Below are 22,817 nucleotides of genomic sequence, written 5' to 3' on the forward strand. Positions count from 1 at the left end.
ATCAAATGATTTTCCTTGTTTTTAAACATTATAACCATTCTTTTGCTTCTCCTGTATGACTTCATGTTTACTGTGACTTCTGGAATGTGAAGTCATTTTTCTCCTGACTTCCTTCTCTGAAACATTCCTCATAAAGGGATGTCAAAATGTCACACTGAAAAGAGCTCATTCAAAACGTCTCAGTAAATCTTCAATCCAAACTGCAGCCATTCAGTGTGTTAGCATAATATAATGACTCAGTGTAATTACACCCAGTATAGAAACCTTAACCTTTATTTTTACTACACAGATAATACAGGATTCCCCACTCATGGAGTTTCCAGACAGTAAGTGGGGTTTTACCACAAGGAACAGATCTCATGTATTTAGAAAATATTGTTGATACATTTTTCTGTTATTTACAATTTACCAGAGGTTGCAAACGAAGCATCTGCTGTATGAAATTCATGATCAAAACCAGTTTGATCACAAGATGCAATTGACCTACATGGGGCTATTACATGGGATTCATACCTGTGTCACCCATGTATGTTGTAATTATCATGCGGACGTGCCACACTGGGAGGTGAATTCCTCTGTGGGTCCTTGCTGGGGAATGTGGACAGAGAACTTCCTTATAGCAGCAGGGTGGAGACTGTGGAGGAGGCCTGTTTCACTCACTCGCACTTCCCTGTTGGCACAGCGTGGAGGACGGCAGGCACCGAGCTGGACGCTGACTGAACTCTTACTGGTCTCTCATTCAGGAGCAGAAGGTAAGCAGTCTGACCGCAGGTGATTTATAGAGTTTCTCCTATAAACTCTTAATAGCTTGTGTGATCTGAGCTGAACAGCATGTAGTAACACAGGCAGCGGGTAAAGTACAAGGAAGTATTCCAGTAAAATTGTGCAGCATGTTACAGATAAACATCAGTGCAGTTTCTCTGTTTTTGCTTTTTAGTCTTTTTTTTTCCCCATTGATTTCATATATAGTTACCAGGTAACAGATCAGGTTTGGTGTAGGAGTTAATATATGTATTTGTCTTTGTCTGCCTCTCCTGCTCATCTCTCTTATCTTCTTTGTTTGAGGGATTTTTCCACCGTTTAATATGAATTTATACTTCATGTATAACCTCATTTTCCTCTTTCACTTACTTTATTTTGACATTGAGCTACATGCATATCGATGCTGGCAAAATCATGAAATTAGTTTTGCCTATTGGTCTATTAACTTTCTGCAGCAGAGGAAAGTTGCTAATCCCATTTACTTAAATACTGTACTACAGTACGGTTTTGACTTGAGTTCTTTTGATTCCGACACCACTACACATACATTGTGCCTTTTACTCAACTACATTTGTTAAACAGCTTTTGTCACTAGTTACTTAAACATTTAATCCAAAAATCACCTTAAAAAAATGATGCCCTTTTAAATGCACAAACTTTTAAAGCTCCACCAAGACTGGTTAAAATGTTAAAATGCTGCTTACATGCTAATTAATCAGTAATAATAATTCATTAACATAGTGAAATATAATATAATAAGTAACACTACTCGGTGCTGCGCACTGCGTTACTTTTGATATAATATTTTACTCTTAAGTAAGATTATAAATGCAGGACTTGCACAGTTGTTTTCTTGGTGAAAAACATCAAATGCAGATAGAGCTCAAACTGCCAAATTCTAAAGGGCACATTTGCTTCAACAAATTTTTGCATGATTCATCATGTCCAGTGAGATGTTGTATTATCACTCTCTCAAACCTGTCTGAAGGTTAACTGTGTGTTCACCTCTGTATCTGTGTTATTATTACTCCTTATTATTAGATTATCTCTATAGTATTGTGTAGTATGAAGATTTAACCCACTGCATTTGGGCTCTCCTCATTCCAAGAGCATTTTAAAGTCATAAGAGTGTTAGTTCTTATTCTTAAGTTTATGATTAAGAGTAAAAGTCACTTTTACTTTAATCTTTCACATTCAAGACCAAAATATCAGTGTTAGTGGTCCAGAAGAACAGGCTCTGCTGTCAACATCATTTTCATCATCATCAAAATTTACTCTTAAACTAGAATCACCTCCTTGTGGTTGTCTGCCTCCACCACTCAGACTAGATTCAGCTTACATCCTGTTTATCCAGAGTCAGAGAAAATATGAACCATTTGTGAGAAATTTTGTCATAATTCCTGTGTGAAGCCTTGAGTTATGGCAAAAAATAGTTTGCTAGGTCACACTGACCTTGTTCTTTGACCTTTAGCCACCAAAATCTAATCAGTTTATCCTTGAGTCCAAGTGGACATTTGTGCCAAATTTGAAGAAGTTCCGTCGAGGCGTTACTGAGATATCCTGTCCACTAGAATGGGATGAACGGACAACCTGAAAACAACACGGCTCTGCCTCTGACTGTCGCCGGTGCGGAGGGATACAAAAAAAACAAAGAGCAGCCTCCTCTGTTGTATATTTCTGTCTGTGATCCAGTATTTTGCTCTCCTCTCTCCAGAATGCTGTACACTGAGTTACTACAGTTGTGGGATGAGTCGGTGCAGGCCGTGGATGCCAGGGACTGGCAAGGAGCTCTGAACAAACTGGGGCAGATCAGTGAACCGACGTCTCGCACTCTGTTCAACACCGCCTCAGCTCACCTGGCTCTGGGAGAGCTGGACCTGGCCCTCAAGGTCTGTGTGTGGACTGATGATGTGATGATGGGGATGAACCTGAAATCCCTGTCAAAACTATTATTACATTATCACTTTCATGACAGCCAATACATTGTCCAATAAGGGTTTATAAGTTCATAAATGTTTAATAAATATTTTACCAATGATTTACTTGTTATACCACTTAAGTGTATTCAGATGACCCCTTTGACAGACTATTTGACCTCCTGGGGAAAACAACTGCAGAGCATCTGCACTAAAATTGAACTTTATAAAATTTCTCTTACAAGGATTTACATCTGCACACTTCACTGATTATTATAAGAGGAGCTGTGGTGAAACAGTGAGTGACAGCCGTCTGTCTGATGAATGAAAGAGCTAAAAAGACAAAGAGATAGAACACTAACCTGTCAACCCTGAAGGTGGTAAGTTGTTCTTATTAATGGCTTACAAACACACACACACACACACACACACACACACACACACGCACACACACACAATGGGCATCAGCACCATTACTGGTTACCATGGGTTGATACTGGATCCCAAATAAATCGACACTGGATTTTAATTGAAAAGTTTTCTCTCTTCAGTTATAGTCAGTCGTTTGTTTCCATGTGATGTTGGAAAATGTGATGTCTTGTCTTCTTCCTCAGGCTTTAGACCTCACCATTGCCAGGGATGAACGTCTTGCTGTTGGCTTCTTCCAGAGAGCAGCAGTGATGATGCAGATCGACAGGTAGGAGCCATCGCCCTGTCCCAAATGTTTTATCAGTTTTAGATTATGCTGACATCTTGTACAGACACGCTTCAGCTGCAATTCTAAAACCCCTTGATGCCGTCGACCACTCTGCCTTCATTACTGCTGATGCTTATAACACTCATCACTGCATCCTGTATAAAAGGGAAGGTTCCTCTCTCTCAGAAAGGCGTGATTTGCCTGTGTATTTGTTTATTTACAAAGCTCTTATTGAAAAACTGCCGTCATACATTACTTCCATGTTAGTCTGGTCCACTGGACCACATTAGACCAGGACTAATGACTGGCTCACACTCCACGTCCCTCGGGTTCACACTTTTGGCTTCTTTCCAACACCCAGCTGAACTCACTACAAAGCACTTTAAAAATGAAGTCGTTGGTCATTTCATATTCTTAATCTCTGACCTTTGAACTTCTGTTATTGTGAGGGCTTTACCCTCAGTGATTTTCAAGTTTAAAGGAAGACATATATAAATACTGACTTAAAGTTTACACCACAATGCACAGATACTATGAGACAGACAATGTAACATTTGGAAGAACTGGGACACTTTGTTTTAGAGTCACTTTAAAACAACGGACTTAGCGTGCTGTCATCCTGTTACTGCCACGATGGCTGCTGTTGCTGTGCAGAGTTTTGCTCTACAGGTCATGTAAAAGGCAGTGTTTGCTTCCTTAATGTAATTCCTGTTGAAAGTAGCGAGTGATGGGTCAGTCTTATATTTAAACCTATTGGCTATATAAGGAAAGAAGGTTTGATTGACAGGATGGCAGAGAAGAGGGATTACTGAAAAAATTTGGATGACTTAAAGGGGCAATATGTAAATATTTTAGTTTCAAACATTCAAAAATCATCTGCGATTATCAACAGAATGTGGAGAAATTAAAGTTTTCAAGTGACGTCAAAAATGTCCATGTACTGTGTTGCAGAGATATCTGCTTAGCACGCTAACCAGGTGGCCCAGGCCTGTCCCTGTGTCGTACCACTTTGTACCTCAAGAGTAGATAGTGAGTCACTGTAGCGTCCAGCCTGAGAGGGTGAAGAAGTAGTAACTGTGAATAGGGTATACCATACACATAGATGCTGCATTGGTCGCTTCAGCCCGTCACTGCGATACGTCAACATCGCCGCCATATTGAACCGATCGAGACTGCTGTGTGAACAAACAGGAATAAACGGAGGAGCTGCCGTTTTTCTGGATGAAAAGTTTTACAATGTTTATATCTCTCAACTGATCTCAATGAGTTGTTTTTACATTCAAGGGTTTATGATCTATGTGTTGTGAAAATAAAAATTTTCTTTCCAGTTACTTAGAATCGTGATAGTTTAGGCTGTAATCACTGTTTTCTATAAGGAGGAGTGTGTATCAACCTTAGGTTTACATGAACTTAATACTTATGTGGTGGAAAAGAATTCATTGTCATAAGGAATACTTAAAACTCACATTATTGTATGTACTAAAGTACTATTTATTTATACTACATTTACTATTTTCTATTACTAATCTAATATTGTGCTGCTACTATAACATAATATATTCATGTTACACCTCATTGTATTTAGGCTATTAATAATGATAATATGATGTACTGCTGTATTATAATGTTACTACCACTAAATCTTACTTTATACTATACATTACACTTATATTCCATATTATACTGTACTATATGTGAACTGTATTTCTACCATAACCTATCACGTAAATGTTATCCTGCTTTAACACCTGAGTTCCCTCTGGGATCGTAAAGTTGTATCTCATTCTTTCACTGATGAAATAACTGGAGACAAAACTTTTATTTTTACTGCAAATAATCATGAACCCTCAGATATTAAAAAAAAAAAAAAACAACTAATTGAAATCAGTTGAGAAATATAAATGTTGGACTTTTTATCCATAAAAAATGCAGCTCCTACGTTTATTCCAATTTGGTTACAGGGCGGTCAATGCGGCGTCTATGTATATATGTTATCTTAGCTGAGCATAAAGACTGGAAACAGGGGGAAACAGCTAACCTGGCTCTGTCCTATCAGCACTTCTAAAGCGGTGAGATCTTGTTTGTGTAATTCATACAATGTGGTTTTATGGGAGGTTACGTGCTGGACTATTTTTTTGGCCAGGCACAGGCACCTTCCTGAGACTTTTTATCACTGTGAGGTTGCCAGGCAACCTGCAGAGACTCCACAAAGGTACTGGGCCCAATTAAGAAATATTCTGACCCATAAAACCTTTAAAACCACAATGTGTGGGTTTTTGTATAAAGCTTTTACAGAAGGAGCTGTTTGTCATCCACCACTGTTTGTCCAGGTTGGAGGAGGCTCTGTCCGACTGTATCTGGGCACAGAAGTATTTAAGAGGAAACATGGTCATTGACTACAAACAGCTGGGCCTGCGATTCAAGCTCTACAGCTGGCAGGTCAGACACACACACACACACACACACACACACACACACACACAGCACCACACACTTGTATTCACACATGGAAACGCCAGTCTGCGCCATTCTTCCTCTGTCAGTAGTGAGGAGTGAAAGCAGAGAGAACTGTGCTGTGTCATCACCTCCATGGTTTGTTCAAACGCCACACACTCCTGGGAGCTAACAAAGCTTCAGTGATGGACGCTGAGGAAGAAGTTACATAGCATCACATATTTCTCACAGTACAGATAAGACTTGCACCTGTGCTTGCACCTGGTCAGTAACAGTCTGTGGCTTAGAGGAGGTACCATGTTTGTTCATGTTCATGCACCATGCAAATTTCCCCAGTGTGGGACTACTATCTATCTATCTATCTATCTATCTATCTATCTATCTATCTATCTATCTATCTATCTATCTATCTATCTATCTATCTATCTATCTATCTATCTATCTATCTATCTATCTATCTATCTATCTATCTATCTATCTATCTATCTATCCATAAAAGCATTGCTGAGATATGATCTCACTTCCTGTTTGGTGGCTTTGCTGCAACATATGATTGGCTGATTTAAAAAAATCAGATGATACACGATTCAAAAGTTACATGCGTGATCGCAACTCCAAATTTGACCTGTTGGTGGCGCTAAAGACAATAAACGTGGTGAATAACATCACAGGAGTGTCCTCAACCAGTGTGGCAAATTTCAAAACTTTTTACAATACGGTTCTAGGGGTTGCCATAGACTCCAGTGGCATAAGAAGAAGAGGAAGATGATGAAGAAGAAAAGATAGAAACACAATGGGGCCTATGCACCTTTGCTGCTTGGTCCCCCTTTTAATGGCATGGTACAATTGTGATGTGTCCCCCAGGCTTTGTATAACGCAGCAGCTGTGTACTGTCGGATGGGCGAGTGGGAGCGGGCCAGGGAGGTCCTGATGTCAGCGTCTCAGGAGAGAGGAGGAGGTCGAGGGGGAAACATAGAGGTGGCTCTGGACAGTGTCGTGGTGAGTGTCACACCTTTCCCAACAGACTGCACTGACACTTGCAGTGACACTTGCACTGTTTTTGTTATATATGTTGCCATACTTTATGAAAAAAGGTTTGCTCTGTCCTCACCTCTTTAAAGATGAACTATCAAATGGAAACTTTAGCTTCCTGGAAAACAGTTAATCGTTGCCTGTGCTCAATTCGGTCAAGCTTTGTGCAGCTTATGACGTCAGGGCAACAGCAGGAAATCACATTTCAGCTGAGTACAGCAGCAGGTTGGTCCGATGCAATCAGCTGATAATCAAACAGCAGGTAGAGTAAACGTGGTGGTAGCACTTCCTGTTGAGGAGGACTTGTACAATTAGGACAGTTGATGACTACCTAGAATTTGTTATTGAGAATCATGGAAATTCAATGGTGTCGGTGCCGACTACAGAATCTCTGGTGTCTGACCTCTCGACTGAGCACAGCAGGCACATAATAATGCTGTTTAGGAAAATAAAAAGACTGACAGGTTTCAGTATAGGCCCTCTGTGCTTATGTCTCATGTCAAGAAAGTGTATTGACTTGAATTCAATTGTAGAGTGACATGCAGAAAATATGATCCCACACACCCCCTTTCTTTCACTCACTCACACACACACACACACACACACACACACACACACACACACACACACACTTTGCTGGAGACAGTTGTTGATAATCTTGCTGTGCGGTTGTCTGTTTTGGAAACTGACTATATGGTCAGTTTTGACCCATAACATAATAAATGTAGCAACATTTGCTCATTTTAACATAAAATAAAAACATTTAAGGAATCACACATTTAGAGGTCCAGACCCAGAAATACTGGGGCAAAGTAGCACGTGAACGTCACAGCACTGTTTGTGAGCGGTGTATAAGCAGTGCTTGCAAAGTGACATGTACTAGAGTGGAAAACATGTCCATCCACTACATAACGGTACTGATCCGCTTTTGTAGTACAGCCCATTCAGGGTGACCGCATCCTGCACAAGAACATCAAAATCCAGCCAAAAAAGCCCCCCCCCCCCCGTGTCACTGTGTCAGTTTGACTGATAGCCCAGCTCACCTGGGCAGGAACACCTTGACCGTACTCACACCTTTACACACCTTCACATCTGGAAGCTGCCCAGTACGAGCACAGTCTCGGCAGCTGGGGGTCGGAGGAAATGAGGTTGGGGCATTGCTTTGCTCCTGCAGCCCCGGCCCACTTTAGAGTGATATCTCACTGTACTAGATCCCACCCACTAACCTGTTTCAACATGGATAACATCACAGGAATTAAAGAAGCCCTTTCATCGTGACTTTAAGTGACATGTTTGTTAATTTCAGGTGTGTTTGGTGGTTCCTCACAAAAGGTGAGGCTATGGTTCTACTAATAAAACTGTTGAACAACTGCTTCACAAAACAAATACAGACTGCTCAGGTCAGTACATGCACATACGATCACTGTCATTTGAATTAAAAGAAACATTTGACCCTGATTGTAAAACAGAGAAAGGAGGTCCTGGCTCCTCTGCTGGTGCCTGAGGGGGTGGTGTTTCGTCCCAGGAGGCAGGATGTGGAGCAGCTGCAGCAAAGAGACTTCTTGGGCAAACCAAAGGTAAGAGTATCCAAATGATGAATGTGGTGTCATGGGTGTATGGTAAGATTCTTGACTTATTTCAGCTTGTTCTTGTCACCTTTAGAAAACTAATAGTAGCAGACTTCAGATTAGAATTTCCCCTCTGTTGTTTATGTTTATACCCAGTATGAAGCAGGTTTGAAAGTTGTGGTAGAAGAAGCTTGGTCAGTAGCAAGCTGTTTCCAAAGGCTCCACTTGCTAAAATTTAGTTTTAAATCCTCATTTATTTTGTTTATTGTATATTTATACATATATTTAAAAAAAAATAAAATTGCATTATAATATATCCATGGGCACTTCAAAAGTCATGAAGCATTGAAGAACAAGAGCTCTCAGGGCCACCGCACATTAGAGCCTGGAACCCACTGCAGGATCTAGTGATGGGCCAAACATCATTTAACTTGTGTGCTGACTGCTCCCCCAGGTTTTGGCACATTTCACTGTGTGCCAATGACTAACTTCAGGCACTTTTTGAAAAGCCAAGAAAACTATTTCATTCCAACTTTCTGACTGAAACTCCTTTTTTCATTTAGAAACTGCACCCAGATCATTTGGTTACATCCAACACAATGCTTGGGTCATTTAAACTGGGCAGCCAAATTCACTAACATATGATGTTCTACTTGCAGGTGATTTCCTCCATGATTCCCAATGATGATTTTGGAGGCTTTGAACCTCTGAGGCTGCAGGTAATAAAGATGAGAGATGATCTGATGTTGTTGTCAGTCTCGCCCTTTGCTGACTGTCTGATGAGTGTCTTTCTCTCTTCTTCACAGCAACCTGGTTTCTATGAGCCCAAGGTGGATGGAGCTCAGTGAGTATTATCACCAGTCACACAGAAATATTATGACCCTGAGCTTGTGACATTACTGTGTCAGGGTAATGCTACTATTGCACATTATACTACACACACACACACACACACACACACACACACACAACACACACACACACACACACACACACACTATACTAAAGAATGGCTGTGATGTGTGACTGATTCTGTCTTCTCACTGCCTGTCAGGGATTCTCGATACATGCGCATGCGGGTCCCTTACATGGCTCGGAGCCCAGGACAGCTGACTGTGCCGGGAGGGGCTACGGTGTTTTTATTCGGTGAGGAGGATAGGAACGGGATGGCAGCTGTCATATATGATGGACAGGTGAGGAGAGAGAGAGAAGCCATGTTTAAATCTTATCGACTGACATTTCAGTGTTGTGTCTTGTTTCTCACCTCAAGCTTTAAAACACCTCAGAAACAATGACATAAGACTAAGAGATTTTAAAGCTGCATTCATTGAATGTTTTGGCCAGCAGGGGGCAGCAGAAACTGAAACACACACTATGACTTTTATAGAGTGAACATCCAGCAGATACAGAGCAACATTATCGCTGATTTGGAGACATGTTTGTATGTAGTCTCCTTTTATCTCTGATTTTCTCTCCATCAACTCATGAGAAAAATATGTGTCTCTTTGGAGACTACTACTCCACTATGTTCACCAGCTACTATATCACTTTGTCTGTCTGCTGCTTGAGGCTGCAGGTCTAGTCTAAACAGACAGAGTGCTTTTTTTTGAGTGCTCTGTTGATGGAGACTCAACGGTAAAGCACCTCAGCACGTTGTTGTATATTTTCTTTTAAACTCACTGCTAAAACGATGATGAACTATGATGAACACTATATTACACCATTATAGAGAGAGTCCTGATTCTACACACTGTGTTTTATTACCAGTCTAAAGAAGCTTTGAGTTCAGCATCAAACAGTTGTTTTGTGAGATTGTCAATAGAAGCCATTGACAGCCAAGCTACAAGGTGACTAGTGCAGCGTCCGTCAAGCTGCAGCGTGACTTTTAATTGAGCATGAATTGAGCATGGTTACCACGGTAACAGAAAGTGCAGTTATAATAAAGATGGAGAAATTTCTGTCTGCCGATGTCATCCAAAAAAACCTTCACAGTCATCACTGCACTTCCTTGGGTCCTCAGCACAACACCTGCCAAGAGAGAGAGAGAGAGAGAGAGAGAGAGAGAGAGAGAGAGAGAGAGAGAGACAGACAGACAGACAGACAGTCAGACAGTCAAACAGACAGACAGACAGACAGACAGACAGACAGACAGACAGACAGACAGACAAAACAAAACAAAACAAAACAAAAACAGTTATTTGCTTCACATGTACAAATATTTCATCTTTGAAAACACCTTGTGCATTTGTTTGAATTTATTCCATCTCAGGTTTTTAAACACATGATGACTTCGACCCTGGGGGCTGCTGACAAAGATGTGTTTTTCAGAACAGTGTATTTCACTGTCACTGTCTGATTTTCAGTCCTTTATTTTTCAGAGAGGACTTCTGCCAATGTCCCTGCTTGATCCTGCAGATGTGAAGACGTCCAAAGGCAAAAAGGACAATGTAATGTATTGGTCCATGTGATGAGACACTTCAGCAACATGTTTCAGGCTTGTGTTGAGAGGAAACACGGAACGATCTTCATTATAATGCTTTAGTGTTGACACCTCTGCTTCACTCATGTGACCAGGAAGAAGACAAAACAGAGAAAATACATGAAAATGTTCTAAATAAATGTTAAAGCCCCTCAGCCCAACATTACTCTACACCTGTCAACAACAGATACAAGCTTCCTGCTGGGAGAACAATTCATTCTTTTTTTTCACTGTTGGAAAAAAACATGAATTGCTCTTTCACTGACCTTCCTGTCTTGTTTTCTCCCACAGAGATGTCCCAGTGGTATTCCTCTCCCACCAGGACTCAAGCCACCCACTCGTCCTCGGGCCGGGCCCAGCCCTGCAGCTCCACCTGGGGGTAAAGATCTACCTGGGGGTAAAGATCAATCCTTACTCTACTCTTACTCTAAAGTCCTCTTGCCTCAGGAGAGGAAGGCCTCTCCACCTTCTCTCCTAATCTGATCTACTGCTATTTGCTTATTACCAATATTTTTTCCAAAGACAGAGAGTAACTAATTGTGTAAGTGTGTTTTTTTTTTTAGATCATTTTTTGGCATTTTGCCTTTATCTGATAATTTGCAGTCTAGAGAGAGAGAGTGATGTGATCTGACCCCCATTGGAAATTGAACTGTGTACATTGATGTTATCTTACATATCCATTCAGCCAGCAGACTCCCCAGCATAGATCCTCATTACATTTGGTAAAGCTTTATTCTATGGTGGAAGTTTCCTGAAAAAAAATGTCTTTCCTTTTTCCATTCTAATCGATTGAACTATTCTGAGTTCACGTTGAATCGTTTGCTCATCTGTTGACAAACAGACCTTTTGACGTGATCAGCTGATATGCTGTGCACTGACTACCAGCCTCTGGGTCAGTGGCTTTAACAGTAGATACTGTAATGGGTGTGGCTACGTCCTGGAAGGGTACCACAGAATCTCTTTATTTCCTTTTTTATTGCATATTTTTGATTAAGTTTCACCATACAAAACACACAGTGCATGTTGTAAAACATATGAAAATGATACAATAAATGGACACTGCAGTTACCGTTATATAACTTGTGATTGTCGGAGCAGGAATGGAAAGATTTGTCACTGTAAATTGAACTCAGAGAAATGCATCAAAAGAAATGCTGTGAAAAAAAACATCATGATGACAGGGTGCAATCTGAGAACCGCTGCCCTTCATAACACCTCAAGTAATTTAAAAGGAACTAATGTGTAGTATAGTGATTGACCACAGTCTCATTTTCTGATAATTATTAAATTATTAGTTCTTTCTAGGAGAACTCCCAGGAAATTAAAGCCCTGTAACATAAAGCATTACTTTATGGCTTTAATTGGTTTCCAGAGGATATTCATAATCTTATTGAGGAAGATTGCCATTGAATTTTTACTTTGCACAATCACAATCAAATGGGATAAATGATTTTGATTATAATTACCCATTTTTTGCCTTTATTCTAGCCACTGAGAGAGAGAGAGACAGGAAGGTGGTGGGGATGGGGGGGTGACATGCAGCAAAGGGCCACAGGTTGGACTCAAACCCAGGCCCCTACAGTTAGGACTAAGCCTTTATGGTACGTGCTCCACCAGGTGAGCCACCAGGGCCCCCTTACATTTACTAATTTGGCACATGCTTTTATCCAAGTCGATTTACAAGAGAATTCATGTTGATCACATCCTGGGTTTCATTGTTGTAGAACTGAACTGTACTCACAGAGTTAAATGCTGAGATCTGGGAAGACAATAGCATCACTAAAAATAAGTCTGACAGATTATCCAGATGATTAAAACCACTTCATTCAAAGGTTGTACTGTGGCTGATTTTGAGGGAAAATTATGAAGAATTATTGTACATACACACATGGAATTGTTTTTATTGATAATTCTTACGAGAGTATATGTAATAACACACTCCGAAACACAAAATGTACCTGCCTAACCTTCCATTAGACTGGTATTGTGTGTGCTCAGGCTGTACCTGTGCTGATTTCCCTGCAGCCCGTACCTCAGACACTCCACCTCCATCCTACACCACTGCCACCCACGCACCGCTGCCAGCCTCACAGCCTCCCAAGTACACAGCCAACGCAGCCAGCAACCAGGTAGTGTTCCCCTCTGAAAAGCCAGATTCATTTGTGCAAGCTGAAAGGTGGAATCACATGGTAGTTCTCTTCCTCTCACTTCCAGCTTATGCAACTCAGCTGTCTCCTCCTCAACCTCATTTCTTAGAAATCATGTCCATACAAAGCTTAACTGCAACACCAAATATGTTTTGTAGGAAAACGTCATTGCTAGCTGGATTATTTCAGAGGCAACTTTTTTGAATGAATGAAACTTTATTAAATACAGAATTTCAAAAACTGAACAAAATCATGTGATTTCTGCACATGTGAAATTCAACATTTGAAAACATGTTAAAATCACATGTGAAATGTGTGAAACACATGTGGTGGCACATGGGAAACATGTGGTTTTTGAACATTCTCTTGGTCACCAATGTGCACCCTATGTAAAAATGTAACTTCCTGTCGAACTCGTGTAAAATCTTGCATACAGAAATATATATTTGCACCTGTGTGTAGAACAAAAAATAAAACACAAATCTAAAGTAGGACTGTAAGCAGTCATGGATGGGCCAGCAGATGTCGTGGAAAAAGAGACTTAAATAAATAAAGCACATTTACTCAGCTTCACCCAGGATTCAAACTCACAACATTTGACACCAAGAGCAAGACATCAACTTATTGAGTTATCTGTCAGTGGTACGAACGGAGGAGGCGCCATTCTGTGACTGAGGCAGCCTGATATGAGCGCATGATATGATCTGCCCATCCATCCAAAGGCAGATTTCAAACCAATGTCAAATTCTGTTTTCAAGATTCACTTTTGAGAATTGTGTATATTTATCTATAAAACATAGAAAATGTAAAAAGTATGGAGTGCTCCATGAGTGAATGACAGTATATGTGACATGTTCAGTGACAGTTTGCGTGCTCTACATGGTACCACGCGTTGCAGCATGTGGTACCATGTAGAGCACATGTGATGAAATGTAGGAAACACATGTGGAAGACATGGGAAAAATTCATGTGGTTTTGGGTGGATCAAGCATCTGGGCCCTGTACACAGTCTCAGTGGGTGCCCTCACTCTGTACTGGCACGCCTGCACGAATAACAACATCAACAAGTGTTAATACATTCACCTGTAGTGGTTTACACAGTATTCAGGCATATTGTAATACTATCTGAACAATCTAAAGTCCCCATGTATGTCAGCTTCTTTTCAATACACTGTAATTGCTGCATGAAGCTTTACTTTGAGGTTTTAGAAGATTAAGGTGGAAAACCATCATCATGTTCAGCCCTGAAGCAGCACAATGCAACTAAACCTAAAGGCACACACATACACAACAGTTGGCTGAGTATTAAAACCGAAAGCACAGGAGGAGACCTGCTGTCACTGCCCACACATAAATATATACATGACATACAGTATATGTCCCTATATCAAGAGTGATGTTGCCAAATATGTCACTTATATTATTATCACATATATACATCCTCTGGATATATAAACGTATAAGTTTTTAACATATATGAAAGGCCCATAGTAAAAACATATGCTTAAGTTTATTAAAACAACATACATTTATAATTTATATGCTTTATAGTTTTTCTTATTAATTTCTTATTAATTTAAAACGTGTCTCTTTCCATTCTGGGAAAGTGTCTCAGATTTTGGACCCTACTGTATATAATATCAACACATACTGACAGGCTTTGGGATGGATATATGTAACATATGTCAACAATATAAACATACTTACATAAACAAACATATTTGTATGGGATATACATATATTCCAGTATATGAAATTGTTCCAATTTTGTAACAGGCTTTATGTCTAATTTTTATAACTATTTCATTTTATATGTAGGCTTGTACTTACTTAAATGTCATATATGGAAATGTAAGATATGTACATACAGGATATTAAGTTTGTGTATGTGTGTCACACTGACTCGTCTTCATACAGGCGTCATGTTAAATAACAACTCAGTCTAAGTTATTCAACTGTTCTGATGATGCTGCTGGTTTATTTCCATCAGTAAAACTCATCACAGCTCTGTAGTAACTAATCATCAATCACAAATTATTCCTTAAGAAACACTGTGTTTCACAAGCTTCTTAAAATTATATTAATTTAAATGATAGTATAAGCTCTAATGAAGGAACCTTCAGTCTGACGTCCCCATTAAGGAGAAGATGGTGATAATGTAACTGCAGCTTATTCACTGTCCAGCTGTTTTTCAAACTGAGCACGAAGCTGCTTCGTTTATCAGCAGGGCAGCTCTACCACTATAAACTAACGAGCTACATCACATACAAATCTGTAATCATTCTAAAACACTAACAAGCTTTTGTCTCAGCTGCTTTCACCGTCATACGTTTCCTTTTATTTTATTTTAATTTTTACTATTTTTTAGTGATCACTTTTCCCATACAGAACCTCCATCACAACCCACTGCAATAACATCTAACAGGACTCTCTGTTACATTTAAAGTGCACTTTATAGGACATCACATCTTCTTCTACTGAGAGGACACCCATGATGGCACCTCTCCCCAAACTGTCACATCCTGAAGCTCTGTAGGACACGTTGTCTTAACTAACACAGCCATGTAGCAGAGGCTTGATGAAGTTTCATGGCACTGAAACTTCAGCTGCTTCCACATACACACACTACGCACATTATCAAATGCAGTCAGCATTACACTTGAAATATCGACACAAGACTCAACACTATATTTACACAATGTTTGATATGATTTTAATTTGCATTTTCATGCAAAAGAGACAGGTGTTAGTTGTCCTCCGGAAGGTCTTTCATTATAACCCACAAACACCCCAAACACGAGCAAATAAAGTGACTTGTTTGGACCTTTGGCCGCCCATTTTGCACTCTTTTAATCTTTTACATTTACACGATTGGGAAACTGTGGTAATCTTGAATTTCCTTCTTAATTTATTCTATTTCTAGTTTAAATTGGAAATTTGTGAAATTCTAAAACTCGTAGCCTGTGTGTGGTCACCTGGCTTGATTTCCCTTTACAATATGCTGGTTTATATAGGGGGTGGATTGTGATGGGGAGTCCTGTTCGGAGCCCCTAAAACATTTGGGCCGACCCTGTCTCTGTAAAATATCAGAACTAACTTCAAACAACTACTTTTACTGCCACTGCAAGTCCTATTTGTACTAGTATTACAAATACTAATCAGAATTGTAGGGACAGCAGTATTATAGTAGCACTATCAATACTAATACTAGTACTATTATTACTACATAATAACCATGTAAAAATATACTGACTTGAACAGATCCAGATTTTAATATAATGGTGTAGCAGCAGTCACATGATGTTTTAATGTGTTTCTGCTCTCTGCTCCCAGTGCACCAGCTCAGCTCAGGCAGGAGACGTGGGCTCTGTGGTGGTGAAGGTCCACTACACGTACACTGTGGCTCTGTCTGTCCCTCTGGACACTCCGTACCATGAAGTGAAGGAACAAATCGCACAGAAATTGGGCCAGCCTGCATCTCAGCTGCGCCTCAGGTAACCGCAGTCACGCCAACCCACTTCTGTCTACACGAATTTCAACAAGTGATGCTTCATTTTCTAAAAATATGCTTTCTTTGTCCGCTCCACCCTGTGGGTCCAAAATCTGCTCTGGCAAAGAAAACCTAACATGAGATATAGGACACTGAGGCTGCAGCTCCACACACACGAGAGGAGCAGCAATAACACATAGCGACACAAAAACATTATGATGGGACCAGTTCATTTATATAGCAGTCAGAATAAAACCAGGATCCGATGACAAATAACACTCATCACAGCCTTACTTTGTATTGATCTGTGTCATTTTACCATAAAGTCATATTCATTTATTTTGATCTTCTGCCAACCCACATTTGCCTCCATGATGCCCATTCCCCCTCACTCTTCCTGCTCTCTCATCAGACATAAGCAGCATGGCTCCCGGGTGCTGATTCCACTGGGTGGGGAGGTGGAGCCAGGCCGCACCATGCAGGAAGTGGCTGAGGCCGGCAGAGCCACCCTATGGTGCCAGGTGAGCATTTAAACTCACAACAGCACGCACATCAGAACATGAAATTGACATCAAATGCGAGGTGCAGAGGTGCGTCAGAAGGTTTTGCAGTTGCCCCCCAGCCAGATTTCCCCCTGCCGTTGTTAAAGCAGCACCGGTTCAAATCTAACAGTGGATCAAACCCTGTTGTCTGTTGTCTGCTCTGATGAACCCAGCACCGACGAGCTGCTGAGGACAGAGGAGCATTTAGCAGCTAAAGAACCCAGTGTTTCCCTGTTTCCCATATATTCAAGTGCTGCTGCTAAAATTTCACATGATCATTAATATCAACGGGCTACTAATGATTTTCACTTGCACACTGTGTGAGCACAACACCCAACGTTATCCCAGAATTGGTTTGAGTCATTAACTCCCAGACCCTCTCCTCATTTTTCACAGGACATCTACATAAAAGGTAACGTTACTGTAGCTTAGCTCCTTTAGGGACCAGGGCAGTGTGTAACAAGTGAGCGGCAGAAAAGTGATGGTGAAGCGAATGAATGCGTGGGGGGCAGAGAAAAAGGTTAGCAGTAAATGTACAGTATGGGCTGCAGTGTGTCGGTTAATAAATGCTACAGCCTCTGAAGACCAAGAAAAGTCATATGTTGTTTCCCCAACTGTTGGACAAGTGAAGGAGGATAGCCCTAGCAATGGCCCCATCACCACCGAATTCCACTATAGAAGAGCCCTCAAGCTCTTCTACCAAAAGCCCAGAAAAATAAAATGCTCACAGGCAGGATGTAATCTATGTCGCTACGTTTTAAGACCAGACTGACATAGAGTTGAAAAATGCACTGATTTACCGATATGTGGGCCAATATGTTATTTTTAGGCTTATGGCTTATGTTTTATCAGTCTCACACACTTTGTAAAAGTTCCACATTTTTTGTTTTGGCGGCCTGTCGTGTGCCGGCACAGTGAACAAGGTGAGAGGCGGGATGACACTACACAGCACACAGAGCTTCTCTCAGCGGCAGACACCAGACCGTTTCATTTATTGATATTCATTTCTACACATAAATGTCAAACGCTGTAAATTAAGACACAAAAGACAAACATGAATAATCCTATCTAAAATGATTCTAAGGTCTTTTAATTTAAAACTGTTCTGACTCGTTGCATCCTGATGGACACTGGCATAACAGCACTGCTGCTGAAAATAATTCCAGGGGAAACACTGTAACCAGATGAATATGTTTCCTTCTCTGATACTCGGTTTGTCTTATGTTTAGTTATTCCTCTGCCTCCTTTAGATGCAATTAAAGGAGTTTATTTGCCGTGATGCTCAGTGAATTGGAAGCGATACTCTGTTTCCCTGCAGCTCCCAAGCAGCTGGGAAACCAGACATGTTTAAAACTCTGTAGAAATCCTCTGCTATGATGAATATTTTGCTGAACATTGTTTTCACGCATAAAAGGTAAAAAAAAAAAAAAGGAAGCTCATCTACTCTTACTTCCTGACTAAGACATCTGGATCAGGCCTTGAGTCCCGCCCACCACCTGCTGGCTCCAGGTGGACAGGTGAAAGAGCAGCGAGTATCAAGATGGTTAGAGGAAACATCAGAGAGACTCAGCCACATGTTTGAGTGTCAGTCAGACCCAGACTCAGATGAGGGGTCTGTTGAGACCAGAATCAGAGACTAGCAGACGGATCAGAACGGTTAGCATAGTTAGCATCTTTTATTTGTTTATGTTGTTTGTTAGCTTGTAACTGGCAGTGGCTGACACAGGGTTAGTGGTTGTGCTAATGCTAGCTCTCGCTCTCTGTACTGACAAGGTTTCAGGTTTATTTAGCCCCGCCCACTGTCCCCACAAGTTGACAGGATTGGTTCCTTAGGTTTGTGACGTATGAAACCCTGGCTGTCTGAATCTGCTTTTATGAGACTGTCATTGGTTCACTGCAGTTCAAGGTGGAAACACTCAGTCATGGTGTTGATGATTATTTCACTCATTATATAAATTTATTATATAAAAACATCATATGGATGTTAACATGGTTAAACACTGATTTTCATCAGAGAGGGACATTAAGTTGGCACTACTGCAGGCTGTTTACAGACATTAGACAGAAACTGTTCCACTGTAGCATTTAATTTGATGACTGGGAAACTCCAACCTGGTCTAACCTAATAGGAGTGCATCACGTTGCTTCCTCATACCTGAAGTCACATAGATTTAACTGATGATTTGTCCAGGTAATTATTTACTTTGCTGCTAGGCTAATGAAAATTGACCCTCACTCCCCTGTATTGTACTTCAGATGGAAGACCCCTTGGCCAACCGTAACATCCTCTACCAAATGGTGGCGCTCTATGACTACACTGCACAGGGCCAAGAGGACTTGGAGTTCAGTGAAGGAGACACCATTGACATCCTGGGTCAAGGTGAGACCCTGCAGGTCAACCTCACACTGAACTGCTTGTCAGTGGCACTTTGATCTGAAATGTTCTCACACGGTTTTGTCCTCCGTTCCTCTTTTTTTGTTTCTCTTTTACACTCTCTTCTAGTTAATGAGGAATGGCTGGAGGGGCACTGTGCAGGAAACATCGGCATCTTCCCCAGCTGCTTTGCCTACAGGGAGAACGCCAACATTACCTAGAGCTCTGAGTTATAAAAGCTGACGAATTACTGTGCAGTCATCTCCAATAAACCTTAAAAATGTTTCTCTCCCACATGGTATCACTTGCTGTAGTGGCTCAGAGTATGTCTATGGTACTGAACTGTATGTTTACATTAAATCTGCTGTGGGTTTCCTGTATTTTATGTCTTATAGTGTCATTATAATATTCCTACAGTATTCCAAAAATATTCAAATATCTGTGATATACTGCATTAAATATTTTTGACCAGTTTGGTATCAACATTATGTTCCTGTAATGCCTGTTCTATAGGGTTATAATGATCCTGGTCTGGCAACTTAAAGTGTGTTATGGTTGCTCTGCATTGCCATATAGGCTGATATTGTATTCTGATATTTTTTCTTAATGAAGGTGTTTATCAATCCCTGTGTGTCCTTATCAATAATTATTAGTTGTGTAGAGTTAAGGTGCAAATAATAAATTTACAAAAACCGAGTATCCTGGTGAGAGGACAGTAAAACACCCACAGCAGCTGTGAAGTTACAGTCTTATGTCACAAACGGACAAACTGTGTACACTTGAACATTGTCCAGGAACTTCATTACTGCAGAGCTTAATAAGTGGAAGCAGTTATCAGTTATTCAAAGAAACACACCCATGTCTTTGCCACAAGTGATGACTCTAAAATATCTGAGTGGAGGAACTTCATGTTCCCATGACACTAAATCTGAGCTTGTTGGACATTCTGGGGGGCACTGAGTCTCTGGCATCCCTCAGGGTTGTGGTCCTGGTGCTACCTGAATGGTAGACTGGTGCAGGTAGTATGTTTTGAATTCCTATACAATGGCAAGAAAAAGTATGTGAACCCTTTACAGGCCATTTCCAAATTTGGGTCCCTCATCAACACTCACTCCAGCAACAAGACAACCCTTATTTGGCAGGTTATATAGGTTACACCTGCTTATAATCAAAAATGGGTGAGAAAGACAAAAGTAAAGATACATTAATTGCAGGCTAGGTCATCTTCAACAATCTAAAAGTCAGGGGAACTAGCACCATTATTTACCGAAATGCACTGCTGTGGGATAAAAAGTCAAATTCAGTTGATAAACTTTTTGAATCGGAAACATAATGCTAAAGAGTTGTGATGACACAATTACACTGATAATGCTGCTGGTGCACAAGCTGCTTGGTGCATATGAAATAGCTATCGGATGCTGCTGGGTATTTGTGCAAATGGATATGAGGGAGCACTGCTTTGTAGCCAGTAACCGGATGTGACAATGGCATTCATCTATTATATGAAGTATTGTTTGGTGATACTATTGTATGTTGTGTGTGTGTTGTTAGGAACTAGTTCATCTTTCTACCACAGAGCCTCCAGGAAGTTCTTCTTAGTTGTTTGAGACTTAATTATTTTGAAAGTGAATCCATGTGGTGGAGGTGGTGTGTGTCTATTTTTGTATCAAAGGAATCAAATTGTTGAGCTTTTGTAAAACAGAGCCTCCAGTAAGCTCCTTGTACCTGTTTGAGACTCTTATTTTGAAGGTGAATCCGCATTGTGGAGATGGTGTTCAGGACCGGCCAAAAGGACCTCACAATAATGGTTTCTAACAAAAATTGTCCTCACAATCATAGAAAGACATCTACACACACACACACACAACCACACAAACACATATGCAGTGTTGATTTGTCTTATAAATGCTGTTACAGCTAAGAGTAAAAAGGCTAAAAGTTAATGAGTCTAATCAGCCAATCAGAATCGGCTGTGTTAATTTCTGCCAGTAGCACGAGCTGAGTCATTCGCTTCTTCGGTGACTGTGGCCACCAGGGGGAGGAGGGAAATGTGCATACACCAATGAGGGACCAAGCCCACAGCCCACATTAGTTAACATCCTAGCAGCTATCGTGAAATTGAAGAAGGACATGATGACTAGATTCAATACCTTGAACTCAAAACTACAACTTGTCCAAAGGTCCCTGACCGACCATGCAACATGCATTACAAACCTAGAAGGATGTTCCACCGACCACGACACCTGTATTTCCGACCTTGAGAACCGTCGTAAGGAGCTGATGGAAGCCAACAGCACCACAAGCTAAGCTAACTGACCATGAAAGTCAGTTGAGACGCTCAATGTTCGTTTGTTGCAGAGTTCTTGCCGCAACTTCTAAATTCCACTAGGACACAAGGATAAACTGATTGGATTGTGGTGGTCAAAGGTCAAGGTCACAGTGATCTCATGTTCTCGTGAATGCAATATATCAGGAACACCCTGAGGGGATTACATTACTTCATTTATATCCAAATGATCAAAGGTCAACTTCACAGTGACATCATAATGTTCTGCAAAGACACTTCTGGTCATTATTCAATACTGTAACTGAGGAAGGAAAGACTGTGACCATATTTCCTGTAACTTGTCTGGTTGGCAGAGGCTTACAACAAAGAGTCTGTCTCTGTGTGTGTCATCATGGCAACATGTGTTCCTGGAGCAGGAGCTACCACAGAGGTGGTTTTAGGACTTTGGCAGGTGTTTATATGTCTGTCTGCAGATAGATTCCTGTCATTGCGATAACAACCACAGGCAGGAAACTTTACAGGTGTGTGGTTGATATCAAGCTGAAGGTCGAGTTCGAAGATGGTTGTGGTCATGGGTGGGAACGTCAACATGTTGACGGGCGTCGCAGCTGGTCTGATTCCATGTCTCTAGTTTTGACATGGTTTCATGCTGACACATCAAGATGAGTGACATGTGGTGAGGGATGAGGGCAGGAAAAGGGAATTCATTTTGCCCTTGTGAATTGAGACATGGCTTTAAATCAAATCCATAGCTGCTCAGGTCTGTGTATTAGATGGACAGGAGGAGCTTAACTTCCTCACAATCGCGGGAAGTTCACTGGCTTAGGCATTAATTGCCAGCAAGGGAAATGTCAGGTGCTTTTAGCGGTTGTCACAGATGGTGGATGTAAAAAATGGTTGAGGTGGGGGCACCAGAGCTGCTGAGAGCTCCATTCAAATGGCTTATGAAACAGAGGCCTCTAATTACTGCACTCCTCTCCCAACACAGAATCAGCACCCACTTTCCTCTGCCACAGCTGGTAACAAGGATGAATCCAGTGGGAGTTATATTAGCTATACATAGAGAGTG

The 22,817-nt window shown here is 40.9% G+C and overlaps 1 protein-coding gene across 2 annotated transcripts; it reads left to right on the plus strand.

Annotated features, from left to right (window-relative positions):
- Nucleotides 1–655: 655 nt before the first annotated feature.
- Nucleotides 656–20,157, plus strand: noxa1 (NADPH oxidase activator 1). 2 transcript variants are annotated; one of them, XM_056375414.1, is made up of 16 exons: nucleotides 656–752; nucleotides 2,477–2,651; nucleotides 3,293–3,375; nucleotides 5,706–5,814; nucleotides 6,694–6,828; nucleotides 8,331–8,438; nucleotides 9,089–9,148; nucleotides 9,236–9,273; nucleotides 9,484–9,622; nucleotides 10,808–10,876; nucleotides 11,200–11,305; nucleotides 12,934–13,037; nucleotides 16,389–16,549; nucleotides 16,958–17,066; nucleotides 19,344–19,467; nucleotides 19,591–20,157. In XM_056375414.1, the coding sequence occupies exons 2-16, from the start codon at nucleotides 2,478–2,480 to the stop codon at nucleotides 19,680–19,682; spliced, it is 1,611 nt and encodes a 536-aa protein (XP_056231389.1). In that variant the 5' UTR covers nucleotides 656–752; nucleotide 2,477; the 3' UTR covers nucleotides 19,683–20,157. The 2 variants fall into 2 exon arrangements, with proteins under 2 accessions (XP_056231389.1, XP_056231390.1); XM_056375415.1 differs by lacking the exon at nucleotides 656–752 and adding an exon at nucleotides 2,924–3,058 and having other exon boundaries at nucleotides 2,564–2,651.
- Nucleotides 20,158–22,817: the final 2,660 nt, after the last annotated feature.

The sequence above is a fragment of the Seriola aureovittata genome, chromosome 5, assembly GCF_021018895.1.
Source record: "Seriola aureovittata isolate HTS-2021-v1 ecotype China chromosome 5, ASM2101889v1, whole genome shotgun sequence".
Classification (NCBI taxonomy): domain Eukaryota; kingdom Metazoa; phylum Chordata; class Actinopteri; order Carangiformes; family Carangidae; genus Seriola; species Seriola aureovittata.

Coding starts and splice junctions, on each gene's coding strand:
- noxa1 (XM_056375414.1), top strand. CDS start 2,478: ATGCTGTACACTGAGTTACTACAGTTGTGGGATGAGTCGGTGCAGGCC. Junction 5,815..6,693: donor TCAAGCTCTACAGCTGGCAG/GTCAGACACACA, acceptor TGTGTCCCCCAG/GCTTTGTATAACGCAGCAGC. Junction 19,468..19,590: donor CATTGACATCCTGGGTCAAG/GTGAGACCCTGC, acceptor ACTCTCTTCTAG/TTAATGAGGAATGGCTGGAG.